We start from the raw sequence: 18765 nt of genomic DNA on the forward strand, positions 1-18765 counted from the left end.
CCACCTTCTCAATTTGTTGTATTGATTTCCAAGTGCTTGTATCGTTCTCTTCCGCCTCTTGTGTACTCCTCCATACTTGCTGTGTTCTCTGACCTCTTGTTCCATCCAGCCGCCCCCTAACTCCACATGCTCTTCAGAGGGATATTCACAAGAATTAGCCATGTCACCTAAACTAGCTTTCAGGAAGAGTTGATGAATTGCTGTCACAAACATTTTGCTAGACATTTGTTGCAGAATGCCTGTTTTCTGGTGTAACGGCTCCCCCTGATGTCTGTTTTTAGATCAGCATCGTGGAGCTGGAGAAAAGTCAAAGGCAGCAGGAGCTGCTTCAGCTCAAATCCTACAGCCCCTGTGAGGGCTCCCCATACAGAAAGAGTCTGGAATCGCGCTCTTCCACAGACATGGACTCCACTAAGCTCGGCCTGTCCTCAGCCCCAGCTCTCAATGGTGTCACCCCAGAGCTTTCTCTCAATGGCACCAGTTCACCTTGCTTTGACCGGGCTAACACCAAGGGGGAGCTTATTTCTCGCTACCTGCCCATCTCGCCAGACCATGAAATTGTACCTTCCACCCCTGATGCCCGGCAGAGGCAGCAAAGTTCCTGCTATGCTCTTCCTGATTACACACGCTTCTCCCCTGCCAAGATTGCCTTGCGGAGGCATCTTAACCAGGACCCCACTGCCTCTGCTCACTTAAGAGGTCCAGGGCTGGCAACACACAGGTTGGTTGCCACTAAAAGCTCTCAGTTTTCAAAAATGAACCATTTCATTTTCAAAGTCTCCAAGTTTCTCCCTAAGGCAACAGACAGGGAACTAGTTGACGCTAAATTTGTTTTTTTCAGGGAATTTTCTGGTGTTAACTCTCCGCTTGGAGCCAAGCAGAACTGCCCCTCTCCAAATGCATCTGATGCCCAGAATACTCTTAAAAGTTCTGAGAGGGTAAATGTAAATCTTTCTTTGCTGTCTCTGCGCTTGCACTGTTGATCTGTCTAGAAGCATACAGCTTTCTACCTTCCTTGCAGTATTCGGCACACTCTTTGCTCTCTCTTATAGGGTGGTAAGGAGAGGAGCCCATCTGTTCAGGGTGACAACAGCATTACGAGCCTTCCAATAAGTATCCCTCTGAGCACTGTCCACCCAAGCAAACTACCAGTCAGCATTCCTCTGGCCAGCGTGGTGCTGCCCAGTCGTGCCGAGAGACTGGTGAGCACATTCATGACACTACCTACATTACACTAACTGCATTAACAGCCTGCTCTGGATGTAATAAATGAAATGTTCACTTGCGAAGACTTAGATTAGTATGTAAGATGCACAGTTTAGAGTTGTTAAGTTTTAGTTTCACCTGGATAATTATAGATTTAAAGTTTAAACATTTTGTGATTTTTCATATTGTTTTTTCTGGACTTTACATTGTGAAATATTCTCTGTGTTCATAATTTCAGAGAAGTACTCCGAGTCCTGTGTCTCAGGCAGGTCAGACCAATGGTAAGGATTACCCGTCAACCACTTAATGTATTGTTCACATATTCTATTCACTGTTAACAGTGGAAACCACTTATAGCGATTACGGTACATGTGGATTAAAAAGCTTGGGACAGAATCATTCCTATGCAAATGCTGCTTTAAATATTTTGCTTATAGTAATCAAGTAGTCTGCTTACAGTGTTAATTTTGGATGTTTCATATACTTGATAAAATTTAAACGTTGATTTTATTTTTAATTTATTTTTAACTTTACTCCCATGATACTTTGTCTCACGGTAACTCGCCTGCTTCCGGCTGGCTACCTGAGGTTGGTGCTGTGTGCACGTAGAAATCATGATGGGTGGAAAAAAAGTTATTTTCTCTAAGTTAAAAAATGGCAGCTAAACTTGGTGTTCCTCACGCTACCTTGTGTAGTCTATTCAAACAACAAGAAACAGTCATAGTGATGGAGACCAAAAACGAATTTGCACAGGGGAAACATCTATGGCTGTCAAGTGGAACGATTACACCCAGTCACATAATGCCCCCTTGAGTGGGCCTTTTAGTGAGGAGAAAGGTAGAAGAATTGGCAGTGAGCCTCGGAGAGGACAGTTTCAAAGTTTCCGTAGGCTGGTTTGAGCGATTTAGAGAGAAGAACATTAAGAGAGAGAACATTGTCCTTAAGTAATTGCACGGGGAGGATGCTGAGGCTCGCACAGTGACACGCGATGAATGACATGAAGACCTATCTGTCTTGTGGAGATGCTATTTTCATGCTTCAGGAGACATGGGCTGATGTGCGGGCCTCAATAATAAGAAATTGCTTGAGGAAAGGAGATCTGGTCATGTCTCCAGAGGAGGAACTGGAAACTCTTGATACACTTGCCAAGATCAGCACCAAGGAGTTTGAGCAGTGGATTGCAACTAATGACAGCACCCCTGTATCGAGGCCTGTTACTGATGAGGACAGCATCCCGGAGGTGAGAGAGCGCTTTGCCGGCAATGAGGAGGAGGAAGAGGAGGAAGAAGAGGAGTGTCGTCCCGGGCTAAGATGAGGAATGCAATCTGCACTTCAAAGACTCATCTGCTGTCGGTTTCAATAACTTTGACCTTTGTACTTTGCAAAAAAAGTGAACTTGGTTTTGGACAGAACCATGATCCAGGCATCAGTGGACAAGTTTGTGAAATGACTTTTCCAGGCATTGCAGAGCTGACACACAAAACAGAGGTAGCCTCTTTTTTTTTTGTTGATGTGATTGTTGAGAATTTGTTTTTTTTATTTTATGAATACGTTTGTTTTCAAACTCGTTCGGCTTTGACAGCCTACAGTTTATTTTCAGGATTGTTCCAAATTTTGAAATGCACAGAAACCACTGCCAAGCTGTGGCTTAGTAGCCTATTTACACTACTGATATTACTGTATTTGTAAACAGCAGTAAACCATATACAGTACTGTATAACTGTATAGTGTATTGAAATTGTGCACAGTACACTAATTTGAAAAGCGTTTGAAACAGCTGTACTGTATTTTGAAACAGTCGATACACATCAGTAAATAGCGAAACTGACTGTTTCATTGCTTTATATTCATGTAATAAATATACACATGTCAATTAGAGGCTGATAGGGATCAATTTGACCCGGACAGACATGATCTCTGTAAGAGGTTTCCACTGAATGCTCTGTGGCTTATTTATGACTAATAAAGTGCATTAATAATGTTGTTTAATTTGATACTTGACTGGCTGCTCTTCCTGTGCACCCTTAACCATTAACTGTCTCTCTTTAGGATATTCATCCAGCTCAGGGCTGATGAATGGAGGTCCCCATCCTGAGGACCATAATGGTGCTTCTTCATCACCCCCTCCACACACCAACACACCTTTGATGGGACCAATGGGCCGAGGAGGTCCCATCCAGAGCCCCCCACTCAGCACTGGAGGGGTGCTCCAGTATGCAGATGGCCCCCCGCGGATTCTTCCAGAAGATGGACAGGATAACCAGGGCGGTGAATCCGACATGGAGCCCCAGGACACTGAACTGCGGAGGAGAATCTTTTTCTCTTCTTCCTCCTCTTCGTCCTCGTCTTCCTCTTCATCAGGCAGTGGAGGCAGCGCGGCCGGAGGATCACGCCTCCACCATCACACCGGCAACTCAGCCAAGCAGGGGTACCACAGTAACCATGGAAACCACCACCACCTGTCCCCCAGCACACAGCACACTCACACACCCACGCATACGTCGTCATCACACTCGTCTCACAGCCTCGGCGCTCAAGAGGGACGTAAGAGGGGCAGAAGGAAACGCAGCTCTGCAGTGGCTGTCACGGCCAGCGGTTCCCCAAAGAGGAGGTCATTCCCCGGGCTCAGCTCCAACAACCACTCCTCGGGTTCACCACTCAACATTAACTCCATGGTGAGTCAGTAAAAACAAGGAAGAGAGAAAACTGACAGGACCTCATATATCATATTGATTTTTAAGGATCCATTTTTTTATTTATTTAATGTGATTTAATTAGGTCGTGCAACTTGTAAAAATATCCAGCATGTTTATCATTGGACTATCATTGAATATTAGATTGATGCTACCAATGATCTGAAGCAACATGTTTTAAAAAGGAAGAGGTGTCACCAGAGTTTTAAGTCCTTGGCCATGTACAGTATTTGAATTATTAGACCTTACGGGGACATCACAAGACCTGCTTTTATTACCTGGTATCATCTGGGTGTCATTTGCATGTCCCCTTGTCCCAAACAGGTGAACAACATCAACCAGCCTCTGGAGATCTCTGCCATATCTTCCCCAGAGCAATCTAGTCGGAGCCCCACTGTGCCGGACCTGGACCAGCCTCCCATCTTAAAGAGAGAGCGCCCCCTGGAGCTCAATGGCACAGGCCGTTACTCCTCAGCCCCCAGCTCTGATGATGAGGATTCAGGATACCCTGCCGACAGCTCCAGTTCACGGTAATATAGTCATTGTAATATGAATATGAGAGTAACAACAGAGTACCTGCTGAGCTCCTATTTGGTCTTCACTACAGCTGCAGGGCTTACTAACAAATTATAAGTATATAAAGTATATAAATTAAGTATAGTATTTTCCTTGTTTTCTATTCTAATTCTAAAATATGACACCATGCCTTTTGATTGCCTCAGTTCTGTTGCAGATTTCACAGGACAGGCACACATTTCTGAGCCACATGTACAGCTGTGTTTGTGTGGTTATTATTTGTTGTTTTTCTTTAGTTTCATTGTTAATTGTTCTTTTTCTCTAGAATTGAAAGGAAAATAGCTACGATATCCTTGGAGAGCAGAAACGGACCTGGTAGACTAGGGGATAGTGAAAGAGGTAAGAAAAGAAAATGTCACTTGTTAAAATAAAAACTTAATTTTGCACTTTAGCTGCTTAATGCCGACCTCTGTTGTTTTTATTGTTTGTTTTTTACTAGGCAGGAAATCTGGGAGCAGCAGTGGTAACAGCACAGGTAGTGAAGCCTCCTCTTCATCCTCCTTGTCATCTACCAGCAAGTGGAAAGCCACCTTTTCGCCCATTTCTGACCCCAAGCAACCCAACTCTGACCTGAGACAGGGGGGCTCTCCATTCGGCATGGGGGGTTCGGGCCGGGGTACAGACTCAGATTCTGACCACAAACAGCAGCATCAGCAGGTGAGGAGAGGGAGTGATGGAGAGTCGTCCAACTACATGAACCCCAAACCCTTCCTCAGTCAGGAGGCAGGGCCCCGGGGTGGAAGCAGCGGTGGTGGTGGAGGTGTCCAGGGAGGCTGTGGTTCAGACCAACGCCAGGCCCTCCAGAAGCAGAAGGCCCCTCGTGACTGGGAGCTGAAGACCAGCGGCAGCTTGGCCAGTCAGAACCTCTTCATATCTGCTGCTGCCAGCAGTGGAGGGGGTATCCTGAGTGGGAAGGTGGGAGGCAGTCCTGTAGCAGTTTCCTCGACCACGGGATCATCTGTGGGCCAGTACCTGGGGTCTCAGTTCCCACTCGGAGGGGCCTCAGTCTTACAGACCTTGTTTGGGGCCCAGACAGGCGGATCTACGGTGAGTGGGACCCCGCGGCTCGTCAACGGACACTCTGCCCTGGGAAGCTTCTCCACTGCTGGGCTGGCAGGGGGAGCGGCTGGAGGTGAGAAACAATAGTGACTTAACTGATCATGTAAAGTTTAACCTCAGTATCTTTGGTCAAGAGCGGGGTCATAGTCTTAGCTAGTGAGGAATAGTCCGAGGGAATTGGCCTGCTAATAGAGCCAGGTAAGTGGAGGTCCAACGCTGCTGTCTTTCTGTCTGCCTCACTGCCTCGCTTTGATGTGGTCTGGCTGCTTGAGTGCTGCAGTTGGAAACACCCTTGGAAAATGCTGCGTTTTAGCAGAATGAAAGCATAACAAAAATGTTGAAAATAGAAAAATTGGAACCATTGATTTGTCTTCAAATCTGTGATTGACCCTGAATTAATAACGTGTTTTATGTAACTATTACATCACTACATTGTCATTTTCTGTGGGTGTATCTGTACGTCAGAGTCATTTCACTTGGAAGCAGAAATCAACCCAGAAATCAATTCAGCTAAAATAAGTATGTTTTATGTCCCTGATCTTAAATTGGCCATTTGATTTGGTTAATAATAGTCACAGTGGACTGACTCTGTTTGCTTTCTGTGTGCTTGTCGAAGAGTCGCTTGGCGCTATTCACAACCTGGCTCAGCCCCTGCTTCTCTCTTTGTCCCCCTCTTTCTCGCTCTCTTCGCCACTTTTATCTGCTCCCTCTTCCCTCTGTCTCCACTCTCTCGCCCTCCCCCTCCCTTCATTTCTGCTGTATGATTTGCAGGTATATTTCACCACGTGGTTCCCACAGTGTCCTCCCATCAGTTTGGGGTGACGCTGCCCACCTCTGGAGGCCTCAGCTCTCTGCTCAGTCTCTCCTCCTCTTCCTCCACCTCCTCCCAAACGCAGCAGCACACCACTCCCCAACAAGCCTCCACGCGCCTGGCCTCCGTGTCCTCACCTCTCCCCCTCTCCCTCTCCCAGGCCCAGCACAGCCGCATCCAGTCGGTCCTGCACAGCCCCTCTCCTCCCATGCTCTCCCTGCCCCCTCCTCCGCCCCTGCACAGCATCCCCTCATCCTCGGCACCCGCGCACTCCGACGCCCCGCCTTCCTCTCGATCAGATTCCCTCCACTCCTCCCGTCTCTCCCACTCCTCCCTCCACCACCAGAGAGCACAGTCATCCCTCTCTCTCTCCATCTCCTCCACTGCCTCTGCTTCTGTCTCTGCTGTCGCCGCCACTGCTTCCCTCTCCTCTTCCTCTCTGTCAACTTCCTCCTCGTCCTCGCGTCCATTCGCAGTGCACTACTCCCCTCGGCTGCCCCCTCCACCACCGGCTAGCAGCTCAGGTGGTGGCGGGAGCATGTGGAGGACTCAGAGCATGCACGGTACCTACACCAGCTCCCAGCTCCCTGGCTCCCGACCTAGATAGGGTTTGGGGGAAGGGGGGGGGGGGTTAGGGAAAAGGGGGAAGGATGGAGAGGGGAAGGGCAGAGAGTGGAAAGAGGGAGAGAATGAGAGTGAAAGACTGGTAGGGAGGACAAACAAAACAGGAGTCCTGTTTTTCCTGTGCTCCCACAAGCTGTTGTTCTGATTGAACAAGGTAAGTCGATTCTTTGGTGATAGATTTAAAGTATACAAACTGTGCTGGATTGTGAAAGCCACAGGATTTAATAGTGTTTTCACTCATTTGTTCATTGCTGTGTAGAATCTGTCAGCCATACAATCACTCATGATGTCTTTTTCTGTCTTCTTTGGCGTTTCAGGTAATTGACTAAAACTACCTCAACATAAAATAAACTATGCAAATGTCCAGGTGTGGATGAAGGCACTCTCCTCACTCTCTGGTGCTTCAAAATGTCTGCACTACCCAACCGCCTCCAAGAACGGCTTCTGTACTGGGATCACACATACACACTCACACATATACGCACGCACGCACACACGCACACACAAACCACCACTATGGTCACATTGAGCAGAATTCATAGGGACTGGTCGTGTTTATGTGTGGGGTGTTGAAATGTTTTCCTACATGGATATTTGTACTGGCTGCTGCCCAGCGCTGAATGAACTAATTAAGATACCTGGTTTAACATTAAGGTGCTCAGTAGTATGATAGTGTGTCATTTTATGTCATAGTCACTATTTTAGCAACTCGTGTTCGGCATAATGATCAGTTTTCAATGATTTAATGTAACATTTAACAACAGATGGAAGCACACAGCCCACCTTTTTTGAGCTGAATCTCATGTGTCATGTCGAAAGTTTCACTTCATATGAGTGCATGTGCTCAACACACACACACACACAGACAGACCAGTTTCACCGAACTCTGCTCAGATGTCATGCAGTTTTGCCTCTCTGCATGCGTGCTTTCTTGTCTCTGTTTTCTTCCTTCAGTGAAATTCAGTTTTTCTTGCAAGATGAGGAACTTTTGGTCAAACTGCACACTGGACCGTAAGATACAGTTATTCATGTAGCAGAAGATGTACAGGTCCTGGCTGGTTTGTTGACACCCCTTAAACTCTTGATTATGTTAAATGATTTATAACATTTTCATATTTAAAAAAAGTTAAAAATGTGGGTTTCTTACTGTTAAGTCCCTTTACATAAAAGTAAAGTGGTACAAAAATTGTATAATTATGTTCGGGCTGCCCGTTTTGGCACACAAAACTAATATTTTCTGTCTTTGCCACTAACTGGAGCAAAATTAATTAAGTTCACGTGATTAAAATTGTTCTTCAGGTGTGGTTCAGTGTTTCTCTTCTGATATCAGCTATTTAACATATCAGTGAAAGTTGATTTACTTCTAAAAGGAGCTTTTTGGTATTTTGTGACAGTAATCAGGAATATTTAACATTCTATAAACCAATTTACTGAAGAATATGGAAGATTATCAGTGACTTGAAGTCTGAACACACAACAGTGTTCTGATTTCAGCCTCATTTTGACAGTACTGTGATTTAGCAACATTTCAAGGGGTGCCAATAATGCAGAGCAGAGTACACTTTCATTTTTATTTTTTTTTTAAATGACCCCATGAATTTCCTTTAATGAGATGTAGACAAAGTCAGCCGCCCATTGTTGTCAAAGAGTTGTGGCCACTCTGTTAATGTTTAGTGAAGCTGAATCCAGGTGTAAAAGAATTCCAGTAAAACCACAGAAGAATCAGCCAATTTCTGTATTTATTAACATTTTCTTCTTCAGTCAATTTGGTAAATCACACTACTATGTGGGACCGCAGCAGAAATATTCTTAAAGCAGGAATTTTTAACTCTTCTTAAGCTAAAAATATTCATATTTATCTCTGCTGTTGGGAAATACAGGTTTAAGCAAATGTTTAGGACTCACATGTATGTGGACTTCAGTCATGCAAACACGCACACGTACACACACGTGCATGCAAATCCTCACACACTGAGAAAACACCCATAACAACAACAACAAACTACTGGACTGTCTTCACACCTTTTTGTTTGCTTATTTGATTGTGGTTTTTTGTAAACAATGTTTGTACTGTGAATGTGATTCATTCTCCGACTGTATAGATGTGTATAATTTAGATTATTATATTTATGCTGTCAGTCTCTCTGTTTGCCTTGGTATTTGTATTTCTTTTAAATCCTGAAATGTGTTGACATCGTAGAATGCAATAGTGTGTGTACTTGACTCACAGTCTGAAAACAATGGTGCTACATTTGGACTGTACCTGATCTTATTTATTCTATAGTGAAAACATCAAAAACAAATCCAATACTTGGTGCTGTACACAGGGACATTTGTAAAGCCTTTTCTTGGCATTTCTTTTCTCATATTTAATATGCTATCGTCTGGTCCTTTGAATGCCTAGTGTGCAACTGTAGACACCACCTGCAGATAAAACTACTCTGCAACAGCTGGCTCAGAGTCTGAGTAAACAGGTATGAGGACCTGTTCATGTTTCTCACGCCACAGTTTAAACAAGTCAGCCCGCTTTGCTCTCAAAAGCGAGCTGCTTATCTGTTAGTGAACAAGACACACTGTTTTTGTACATAACTCTTTGTTTTCCTTGTACATGTCTCTTCATCATAAACAGAAAGGTATATAAATATGTATCTATAAACAGTCTATATATGAGTATATATATATCTATATATATATATATATATATATGTGTGAGTAAGGGTGTTTTGGTGCTGGCATTGTGACCTTAAACTCAGCCTGTCAAACAGGAGGCTTGAAGCCAAGGAGTGTCGAGCATTGCCACCACAGGATCTTAACATATGGTGCCTAACAACATGGTGGCACAACAGCACCTGAATCCCTGTGATATACACACACCACAGAACTAGAAACTCAAAAGCAGTGTGTATTTAACGCAGACAAACAAAGGTGCTGTGGCTTGAACACAACTAGATTCCAGCACTAGAACTGTCATCACTTTTATCAGATGTTTTCACATCTTTGTTTTTCCTTCTTTTTTTTTTTTTTTTTTTTTTTTTTTTTTTTTTTTTACCAACCCAGATTCTGCAGGAAAAATGGTGCTTCTGTTTCCAAACAATGGCAATTCAGATTTTACAAACTTTACTGGTGCATAGAAAACTACGTGTCAACCTCTTACACACACTGTCTGTCTTTAGATGTCTTACATGTCTTTGTCAAGGCCATGCCTTGAAATGTGAGCATATTGTGTAATTGCAAAGACATGCTGATGTAAAACACTTGTGTTAGGGTATGTACGCTCATCACTTGGTTGGGAGTGCGAACAGCCAAGCTTCCCTTTTTCCTGATAGTGGGACTACACTTAAGCTCAGTTTGTGTGTGTGCGCGCGCACGCTTTTTTCCTCCACTTGCCAGCGCATATCTAAGGGAAGAGTAGACTAATAATCGAAGCTTTATTGTAAACTCCTGTCCTGTGCACTCACTCTGCAAACACAAATGTGTTTCTCACCTGAGAGTGTTTAAGTGAGAAGAAGAAAGTCATTTTAGGACATAATTAGAGACTGTAGTCCATTTGTTACCAGCACTGAGAGGTCTTTTGTAACTATTGTTGATGCTGTTTTGATTTTCTTATTCTTGGTGTTTGATACAATTGCAGTTACATGTTATGCTTTTAATTGTCTTCAGATTCTTGTCAGTTTTTAATACTACTAGTCAGACAGACAGCACGGTGCTCTCCTTCACTTAAAACAAGGAAATTGCAGCTATTGATAAATACTACTCTTCTCCTGTTGTGCTGCAGGGTTTTATGGTTTAATAATCTTCAACACGAGCTTGCCTGGCGGCTTTCTCATGGTCCAATCTAACATACGGATGTTTCTCTAACCTGGAGGGGCGGTGTGGTGTATGTGTAAGTGGGAATGGTTTGTGAGAATGGCAAAAGTTACATTCATTACATATTTTAAACCAGTTTTGTAGCTACTCGTACAATCAGTCAATGGGGTGAGGTGCTGTTATTCAAGTCCTTTGGTGTGTGCGCATGATTTGAATTAACGTTTCTATGCAGTTCTCCAGCAGGCTCCCATCCTGGTGCATTATTGTTAATCTGTGAGAGCTTTGCAGTCGAGGCTGTTTACTCTAAATCCTGCCAAAGGTCTAAACTCAGGAACTTCCCAGATTGCTTGAAATGATGTAAACAATTCTCCTTAAACTACTACATGTCACAAACCTATTCACCATCCTGTGGCATGATGAAGTCCCTCTCTAACCCAACTCAGGACCAGGACAACCTCTCAGTTAAGCATATTTCCAGGTAAAATTTGCCAGCCGTCTTGTCAGGTCTCCTCAGATTCATTCTCGCTGCCACATACATCCAGCCTCTCCAGTGAAATCCAGCTTTATAAAGCTTTATGAGTCGGTCTGATCTCGAGAAGCTGTGAAATGGCTACACCTTCAGCATCTTCCTCATCTCACAATTGCCTCTGTCTAGATTTGAGTCTCTAAGAAGGAGGTCCGCTGTCCTTTGTTGGGGTTCTTCCCATTATCTGGGAGGTAAACTGACACTGGACACACGTGACCTACAGCAAGTGTATAGTGATCTCTGGTCGGTGAAGCCAGGGCAGGTTTGAGGTGCAATAACGGCAAACCTACTTTCCAAAAGGCCCTGGGTTTTCATGATAGAAATTGTCACTGTTTGATGTTGGTGCTTTTATCCTAAGATGTTATAATGAAACAAATGGAATTAATGTTTTTTTTCTGCGTTTTGATTATTAATAAAAAAAGTTTCATAATATTTGAATTAATTTTATTGTGTGTAGTGGTGTTTGTGTCTGATTGTATTCTGTTTTCCCTCAGGGAAGACTAGTAGATCTTGCTAAAGTTTACGCTGCATAACTTTGACCAAATATGTGTTGTCTTATTTTGAAATGAACTAGTAAAATAAAAGGCCAGTGCTAAAAATAACATTTTGCATGGTTATCATAATGAGCCAACTGTATTTATAATAATAATAAGCTTTATTTATATAGCACTTATCAGAGTACAAAGTGCTTCACAACAAATCACACTTAAAATGCAAAAACAAATAACCATGTGGGTAATAAGATACAGGGGGGTAAAATACAGAATATAAGAACAAAGATCACAGAGTATAACAAATATGTTCAGTAGGACATATGGAAGATGAGACAAGGAAACAAAGTGATAAGAACGATAGGGCAGGAATAGTAAAACGAGTGGCAGCTCAGATAAAATCTGGATATGCTTTCCGGTAAAAGTGAGTTTTTAAAAGAGATTTGAAGGAAGAAGCCGACCCTGCCAGCCTCCAGAGCCTTGGGGCTCTGACAGCAAATGCTCGGTCACCTTTTGTTCCTATCAAGCTTAATTGAAATGAACATTTGAAAATTGTTTTTCATGTGGTGCTGTTGCATTTTTACCTTTCACAAATAGCCAGCGCTCCAAGTACCACAATTTAGAGAGGTATGCACTTGTTTTTGTGCCAAAATGCCTGTAAGGTCTCAACAAGTCTGTATAGTGAAGCTTTTCACCTGGACCCACATGAAAATAACACATTCAAAAGACACTGGCTCCTGGTAGTTATATAGTATTATTAGATAGTGATAGACACTTCCAAAGTTCTTTACTAAATTCTCAGAGTAGAAATATGTAGTTACACCAGATTAAAGATGTATGTTTTCATTTAAATGTTGAATACAGGCCCTGATTCCCACAGTTTAGACATAAAGAAATCACCTCACGTGGTTGTCTGCAAGATTTTGGGATGCTGTGTTATCTGCCAAAAAATGTTCTGATGTTGATAACATGTAGCAGCCATTGGAGAATAACAAACAGTTCTTGTCATTCCTCACTGAAGATTTCTGATGTAGAAGAATGAGCCTCGGCTTTATCTCTTGGGATACAATGCTACTAAACAGCTCCGAGACCTTGACTGTCTACAAAACAAGACTGCAGCTGTGAGAAAAGTGATGGGAGTACAGCGGCTCTTTGAAAGGAATCAGATTTCAGGTTTCTGAGAGCAGGACTTTATTCACTGTTTTTCCCCTTCTAACATGAATGAAAGCAGATAACATTGTACACATTCGTTAGGATGAAATGCTCTGAATGATTTTGTATTGTTTCAGTCACAGTCTGACCAAGAACAAGTCAGCAATGAACTGGAACAAACTAACAAGAATGCCTGCCATGAACTAAATCTAAAAAATTTAAATCTTTTCTCACAACAAAGAGCAGTTCAAAGGAATCATTTCATAAAAGGCTGACTCATTACTGTGAGAGCTTGATTGAATATTTTGCTTCTCAAGAGTTAGATGAGAAGATTGATACAACTGTCATATCTGTCCCACAAATACACTGAACTGTTTTTGCCCCCATTCATCATGAGCTGAACTCAATGATCTAAGACTTTCTCTATGTACACAAAAGGCCTATTTCTCTCAAATATTGTTCACAAATCTGTTAGTGAGCACTTCTCCTTTGCCGAGACAATTCCATTCAAATCCATTGTGAGGCCGGTTGGATGTACTGCCAAATCCTCTGAAACGCCTTTGGAGACGGCTTTGGTAGAGAAATGAACATTCAATTCACGGGCAAAAGCTCTGGTTGACATTCCTGCAGTCAGCATCCCTATTGCACGCTCCCTCAAAACTTGCAACATCTGTGACATTGTGCTGTGTGATGGAACTGCACATTTTCGAGTGGCCTTTTATTGTGGACAGCCTAAGGCACACCTGTGCTATACCCATGCTGTCTGATCAGCATCTTGATATGCCACACCTGTGAGGTGGATAGATTATCTCGGCAAAGGAGAAGTGCTCACTAACACAGATTTTGACAGATTTGTGAACAATACAAAAGTGTTGCATTTATAATTTTGCTCAGTATACACGTGCAGGCATGAGTGTGGTATCGATCTTGTCATCTGAGTTAACTCTCAAAAGCGAATAAGTGTATTTCCCAAAATGTCAAATTATTCCTTTAATCCACCTTTACAACCTTGAAGGATTAAAACAACACCTCTCACTTTACAGCTTGAGGAATCATGTGTTTTAGACAGCGAAGGATTTACCTCCAGTAATCAGAGTCAGACAGGGGGGTTCAGTGTGTATCCAAACCAACAAAACTGCCTTCTGAAGGTGAATAAAGCACCTACATGTGCAGCAGACATCTCAAATATAATCTACAGTCTAAATCATCAAGGACACGTGATATTCCTACTTTGGCAGGCTCATCCCCAGTTAGTGAGAAGGGAATGTGGGAGGATATAACTCCCACCCTCATGAGTTTGACCCATTCAAAACAAGCGATAGTGAAGGGGTCTGACCACACAGGCACACAGACAGTGCAGTATGTTGGTTTTGAATGTCTTCTACTATGGAGCGTTGATGCTGTGCTGGACCAGGCTTTGTGTGGCCCTGCAGGTCTCACATGGACGGCCACTTATCCCGGCCCACGGCCCCACAATAACAGGTCAGATTTAGCTCAATTTAAACCAACTAAATCTCTTAAAAGTTGTGCATTAATCTTCATGCAATGCCTCTACATTTGATGTTGCTGTCAATTACTGTGTTTTGAGCTAAAATTGGATTGTTTGCATGTGGTTCCCCCTCCTAGCTTTCCTGTTTTTTTCTGTGTGTAATGTAATTTGTTCTTTTTCCAATTCAATCAAAGGAGTCCACCACACAGAGACCACAGATGGTTTGGAAATAGAAAATGCAGAGCACACCTTCCCATCAACAGAGACCTCATCAGCCTCCACCGTTTCTCAACACATCCCTCACCATGCACTGTGCTTCGTGCATGACATATTCGCAGCATTGCGTGATGTGGGGAATGACGGTGAACTCACAAACTTCAGTTTGGCCCTGTTTGGAATCTGCACAGTATCTGAAAATTCATCAGGCTCGGCCTTATTAGATCTTGCTAAGGAAACAAACAGAAACCAGATAAATGGATTGGAGGTTTTGCAACCAGCTGGAGGTAACAGTGCTCTCAGATTGCAATAGTTTTTGTTTTAATGTTTTTTCCCCCCATCTTATGGCATGTTGTGTATGTTATATCAGTGCTCCTGGCAGAGGAAGACAAGAGAGGAGCGCTTAAGTTCACCTTTGACCTCCCACAGTCACCTTTGCTCAAGCTGAACCCTGTGCTGCTCTTGGCGTTTGAAAGTCCCCTCACAGGAAGAAACCTGGACGTCACTTTCACTAGTCAGTCACTGCATCCTAACACACAGGTATAAAAAGGCCTGGTGTGAATAATGCATGAATGAAAACCTGTCCCGAGTTTCCACTGGAAATCTGCTGAATGTGATTTTTGTCATAGATATATTTATTGTGCTTTCTAGTCTGTGTGCATTTCAGGAGAAACACAGTACATAATGCTGACAGGAAAAGCATCAGATGTTCACCAGAAATGGAGGATTTCTGTTGAGACAAAATCCCCTGAGATGAGTAAGATACAATACGCGTAAGACATGATTTCTTGTTTCATGTGCACTCTCCTCACAGTTCCTCTCTTTGCAGAACAAAGCCTGAAAGACATCCTTATTGGTGGAAAATCAGGAAGTAACTTCACCATGAGTCCACTTCTGCTTTTCTCTGGGGAAACAGGAACTGATACAAGGTTTTCTTAGCTTTCACGTTCCCTGCTTATTTTACCAACTATAGTTAGTCGTGCTCTAACATTTTTGACTCTCTTTCCCAGATATACACATGTTTCAGGTTCCTCCCCGGCCTCGTCACAGACCTCCTCCTTCCTCTGTGAGCTGAAGCGGTTCTTGGGTGATGTCCAGCCTCAGGACCAGCCCGAGTCCTCTCCTGTCAGGCTGGACTCCTTACAGTCCCTGCCTCCACTGACACTAGGCTTATCCTCCAGCGAGGCCCTGCTGGCAGGACTAATGAACTCCTCGGCCCCCACCTTCTTCTCCTTCTCCAACTGGTGCTCCATGTTTCAGGTGCACGGAGAGTTGGCCCTGTCTCCTGCACTGTTGGAGGAGCTCAGGCAGATGTTGGAGCATACTGTGATGCAGATAATGGAGGTAATAAGGGAGGAGGAGGTCGGTCACAGAGCCACGGAGAGGCTGGGGAGGCTCAAAGAACTTAGTGCTTTGCCAGCGAAGGAACCAGCAGCAGGTGATGTGTACAAGAAGCAGTTCTTCCCAGACACACCCCTACAACCCTCTCATACCATACAACTCCAGTACCCCCTTAAGTCATGTTCCATATATATATGTATATATATATATATATATATATATGGCACACACACACACACACACACACTCACACACTTTTTCATGCAATTGGTCTGTCAGTGCTTTGGCCGGTTTAAGTTTGCACTGAAAGTACTAAGTTGCCACTTTGAGCAACAGAAGACGAACCATTTGTCCATTGTTTGTTCTAACCATTTAACCACGTTAGCTACTTATTTCAACTGTTTAAGTTACCATTAGCAACTTTTAGCTAACTATTTCAATTGTTTACCCATTACTTTTAGCCATGTATTTTGACTGTTTATCCATTAGCTACATTTAGCTAACTATTTCCGTTATTTATCCATTGCTTTTAGCTATTTCAAGTTACATTAAGCTATTTTAACTGTTTATCCACTTCCTTATGTAATTTCAATCATGTATTACTTTTAACATAAGCTAACTATTTCAATTGTTTATCTGTTTCAAGTTACATTTAGCTAACTATTTCAAATAATTATGCATTATTTTAAGTAATATTAATAATATTATAAAATCTAAATAGTCTTCTTGTACTCTTAATCATAACACTGTATACCACTTTAGATTTCTTTGGTATCAGGTATCCCTTATTACCACTTTTTAACTGATGCTTCTGTTCCCTCTTCTGCATTGAACAGGAGACAGCCAGTACCGTGCATTTCTTCTGCTGAAGGCCCTGAAGACAGTGGCCCGAACGTATGAGGTGCAGAGAGGACTGCGGGCTACCAGAGCTGGCCCCAACAACCCAGTGAGGGGCAACATATGTGGCCTGAGGAGCCTCACTGTGTCCCTTGAAAGACGTCTCATGGGTCCAAACTCTGCCAACATCAATAATTGCCATGGCTCTTGTGCTTTCCCCCTGGTCAATGCCAACAACCATGCCGTCCTGCTCAACTCCCACATCGAGAGTGAGAATGTGGACGAGCGGGCGCCGTGTTGTGTGCCTGTGGCATATGAAGCCCTGGAGGTGGTGGACTGGCATGAACATGGGACTAGCCTCTCCATTAAACCAGATATGGTAGCGAAGGAGTGTGGATGCCGCTAAAGCTGTTTTCTTCTTGGAGTGTACTTGTGACACAAAAGATATTTTACATCTTTGGTTTAACAGTCACTGACCATAGTTAGAAACATATCACTTAAATGTTACGATACTGTCATTTATTTATTCACACAGTATTAATACACTGGGAGTAAATGCACATTAATTCACAGAAGTGTCTTTATGCTACATACTTTCACATATATAGACAATATTTGCAGTAGATGCACACAGCACAGTGTTTCTCACACTTACAAATAATCAAATGTATTGAAACCAAAAACGATTGTGTTCGAGGGTGGGTCTTTGTCTTCATGTAAGCCAAATATAGTATTATCATCATCAAACCTCTTATCATTCATTCAAGACCACTTTTTGTGGTTTTAATTAAAATTCCAATAATCATTGAAAATACTGTTGTAAAACTACCAAGTTGTTGATGATGATTATATTACAATGTGGTGGTGACATTTCTAAATTAGTGATACTAAAAGGGAGATTTTATGGAGTGATTTAAAATATGTATCATAATGTTGAATGTCCTGCCAAACTAATTAAATTGTGTTCTTTTCAATACAAACAAAAATTGATTAATGTTCTGTATCTTTATATTATTAAATGCAAAGTATATTGAAGACTGTGTGTCTGTGATGGTTGATGACATCCATTTGTTGACTCTTCACTTTTCTTTAAACAGCCGCACACAAATCATTGTTTAGGTTTGGGTTTCAGGATTGCTTTGTTGCCAATAGGCTTTTTTCTTCTTCGTATCGCTCCAACTTCTTCAGATCGCCACCACCACATGAAACTGTCCCATATGGAAATCTGGAGGCAGACAGCAGGGAACAAACAACACAGTCTGGTTCAAAAACCACTTATTACACAACCACATAAATACAGAAAAGATGAAAATATCTTTATAAATTATACGGTCACTTCAAGGATTAGATTGTACATTTTGTGATTTTTCAGTATTGCTTAGTTGTACGTAAGGGAAATCCTTTAAAAAATTATTTTATAGTTTAATTTATGACTTTGTTCACTTTGGACGAACAACAGAGAGACAGATGGTGGTGATGACGTCATCTAGAGACAAATGCTGTCAGGATCCCAGAAAGCACCTTGGTGGATTTAAGACTCTATAAACCTTCAAAGAAAATTGATTGATAATTATTATCACCTTTGACCTTGTAAAATATGACATATTGTAGTAATATGGTGCAATGGAGTCATACTTGTAATGCATTGTTATCTTTTCACACATTACAGCGTATTTAGGATTCTAAATCGGTAATCAGGCACTGCTAGAAATTTTGGGGCCCCTGAAAACAGCTCATCAATAGCTCTGAATGAGACAACAAATATCTGTGACCCCTGGCATCTTTCAGCGTCCCTGTCTGACTCTTGCCCCCAATGATGTAAATGCTCCGTATAGCGCCTTTCTAATTTCTTTCTAGCGCTTTTACACTACATCTGCATCCACACACACATTCATACACTGAGCCTAAGTGCTCAAACAGAAACTAACATTCAGACA

At 42.6% G+C, this 18765-nt stretch overlaps 2 protein-coding genes across 4 annotated transcripts in view; both read left to right on the top strand.

Moving 5' to 3' along the window:
- Nucleotides 1-11744, top strand: part of dot1l (DOT1-like histone H3K79 methyltransferase) — a 28459-nt gene extending 16715 nt beyond the window's left edge. For 2 of the 3 annotated variants that reach the window (XM_046042143.1, XM_046042145.1), the window contains 9 exons: nt 282-721; nt 842-938; nt 1053-1202; nt 1445-1487; nt 3256-3881; nt 4224-4429; nt 4741-4814; nt 4915-5607; nt 6306-6954. In XM_046042143.1, the coding sequence (XP_045898099.1) occupies nt 282-721; nt 842-938; nt 1053-1202; nt 1445-1487; nt 3256-3881; nt 4224-4429; nt 4741-4814; nt 4915-5607; nt 6306-6952 (2976 nt within the window). In that variant the 3' untranslated portion in view covers nt 6953-6954. Of the gene's footprint in view, nt 1-281; nt 722-841; nt 939-1052; nt 1203-1444; nt 1488-3255; nt 3882-4223; nt 4430-4740; nt 4815-4914; nt 5608-6305; nt 6955-7286 lie in introns of those variants that run through there. The other variant, XM_046042144.1, reaches the window with a different exon arrangement.
- Nucleotides 11745-14265: 2521 nt separating this feature from the next.
- Nucleotides 14266-17863, top strand: LOC123965797 (muellerian-inhibiting factor-like). The gene is made up of 7 exons (XM_046042146.1): nt 14266-14427; nt 14629-14937; nt 15021-15190; nt 15302-15407; nt 15480-15579; nt 15661-16088; nt 16828-17863. Exons 1-7 carry the CDS (start codon nt 14307-14309, stop codon nt 17232-17234), a joined length of 1641 nt encoding a protein of 546 aa, XP_045898102.1. The 5' UTR covers nt 14266-14306; the 3' UTR covers nt 17235-17863.
- The last annotated feature ends 902 nt before the right edge of the window (nt 17864-18765 follow it).

The sequence above is a fragment of the Micropterus dolomieu genome, unplaced genomic scaffold (assembly GCF_021292245.1).
Source record: "Micropterus dolomieu isolate WLL.071019.BEF.003 ecotype Adirondacks unplaced genomic scaffold, ASM2129224v1 contig_11340, whole genome shotgun sequence".
NCBI classification, from domain to species: Eukaryota; Metazoa; Chordata; class Actinopteri; order Centrarchiformes; family Centrarchidae; genus Micropterus; species Micropterus dolomieu.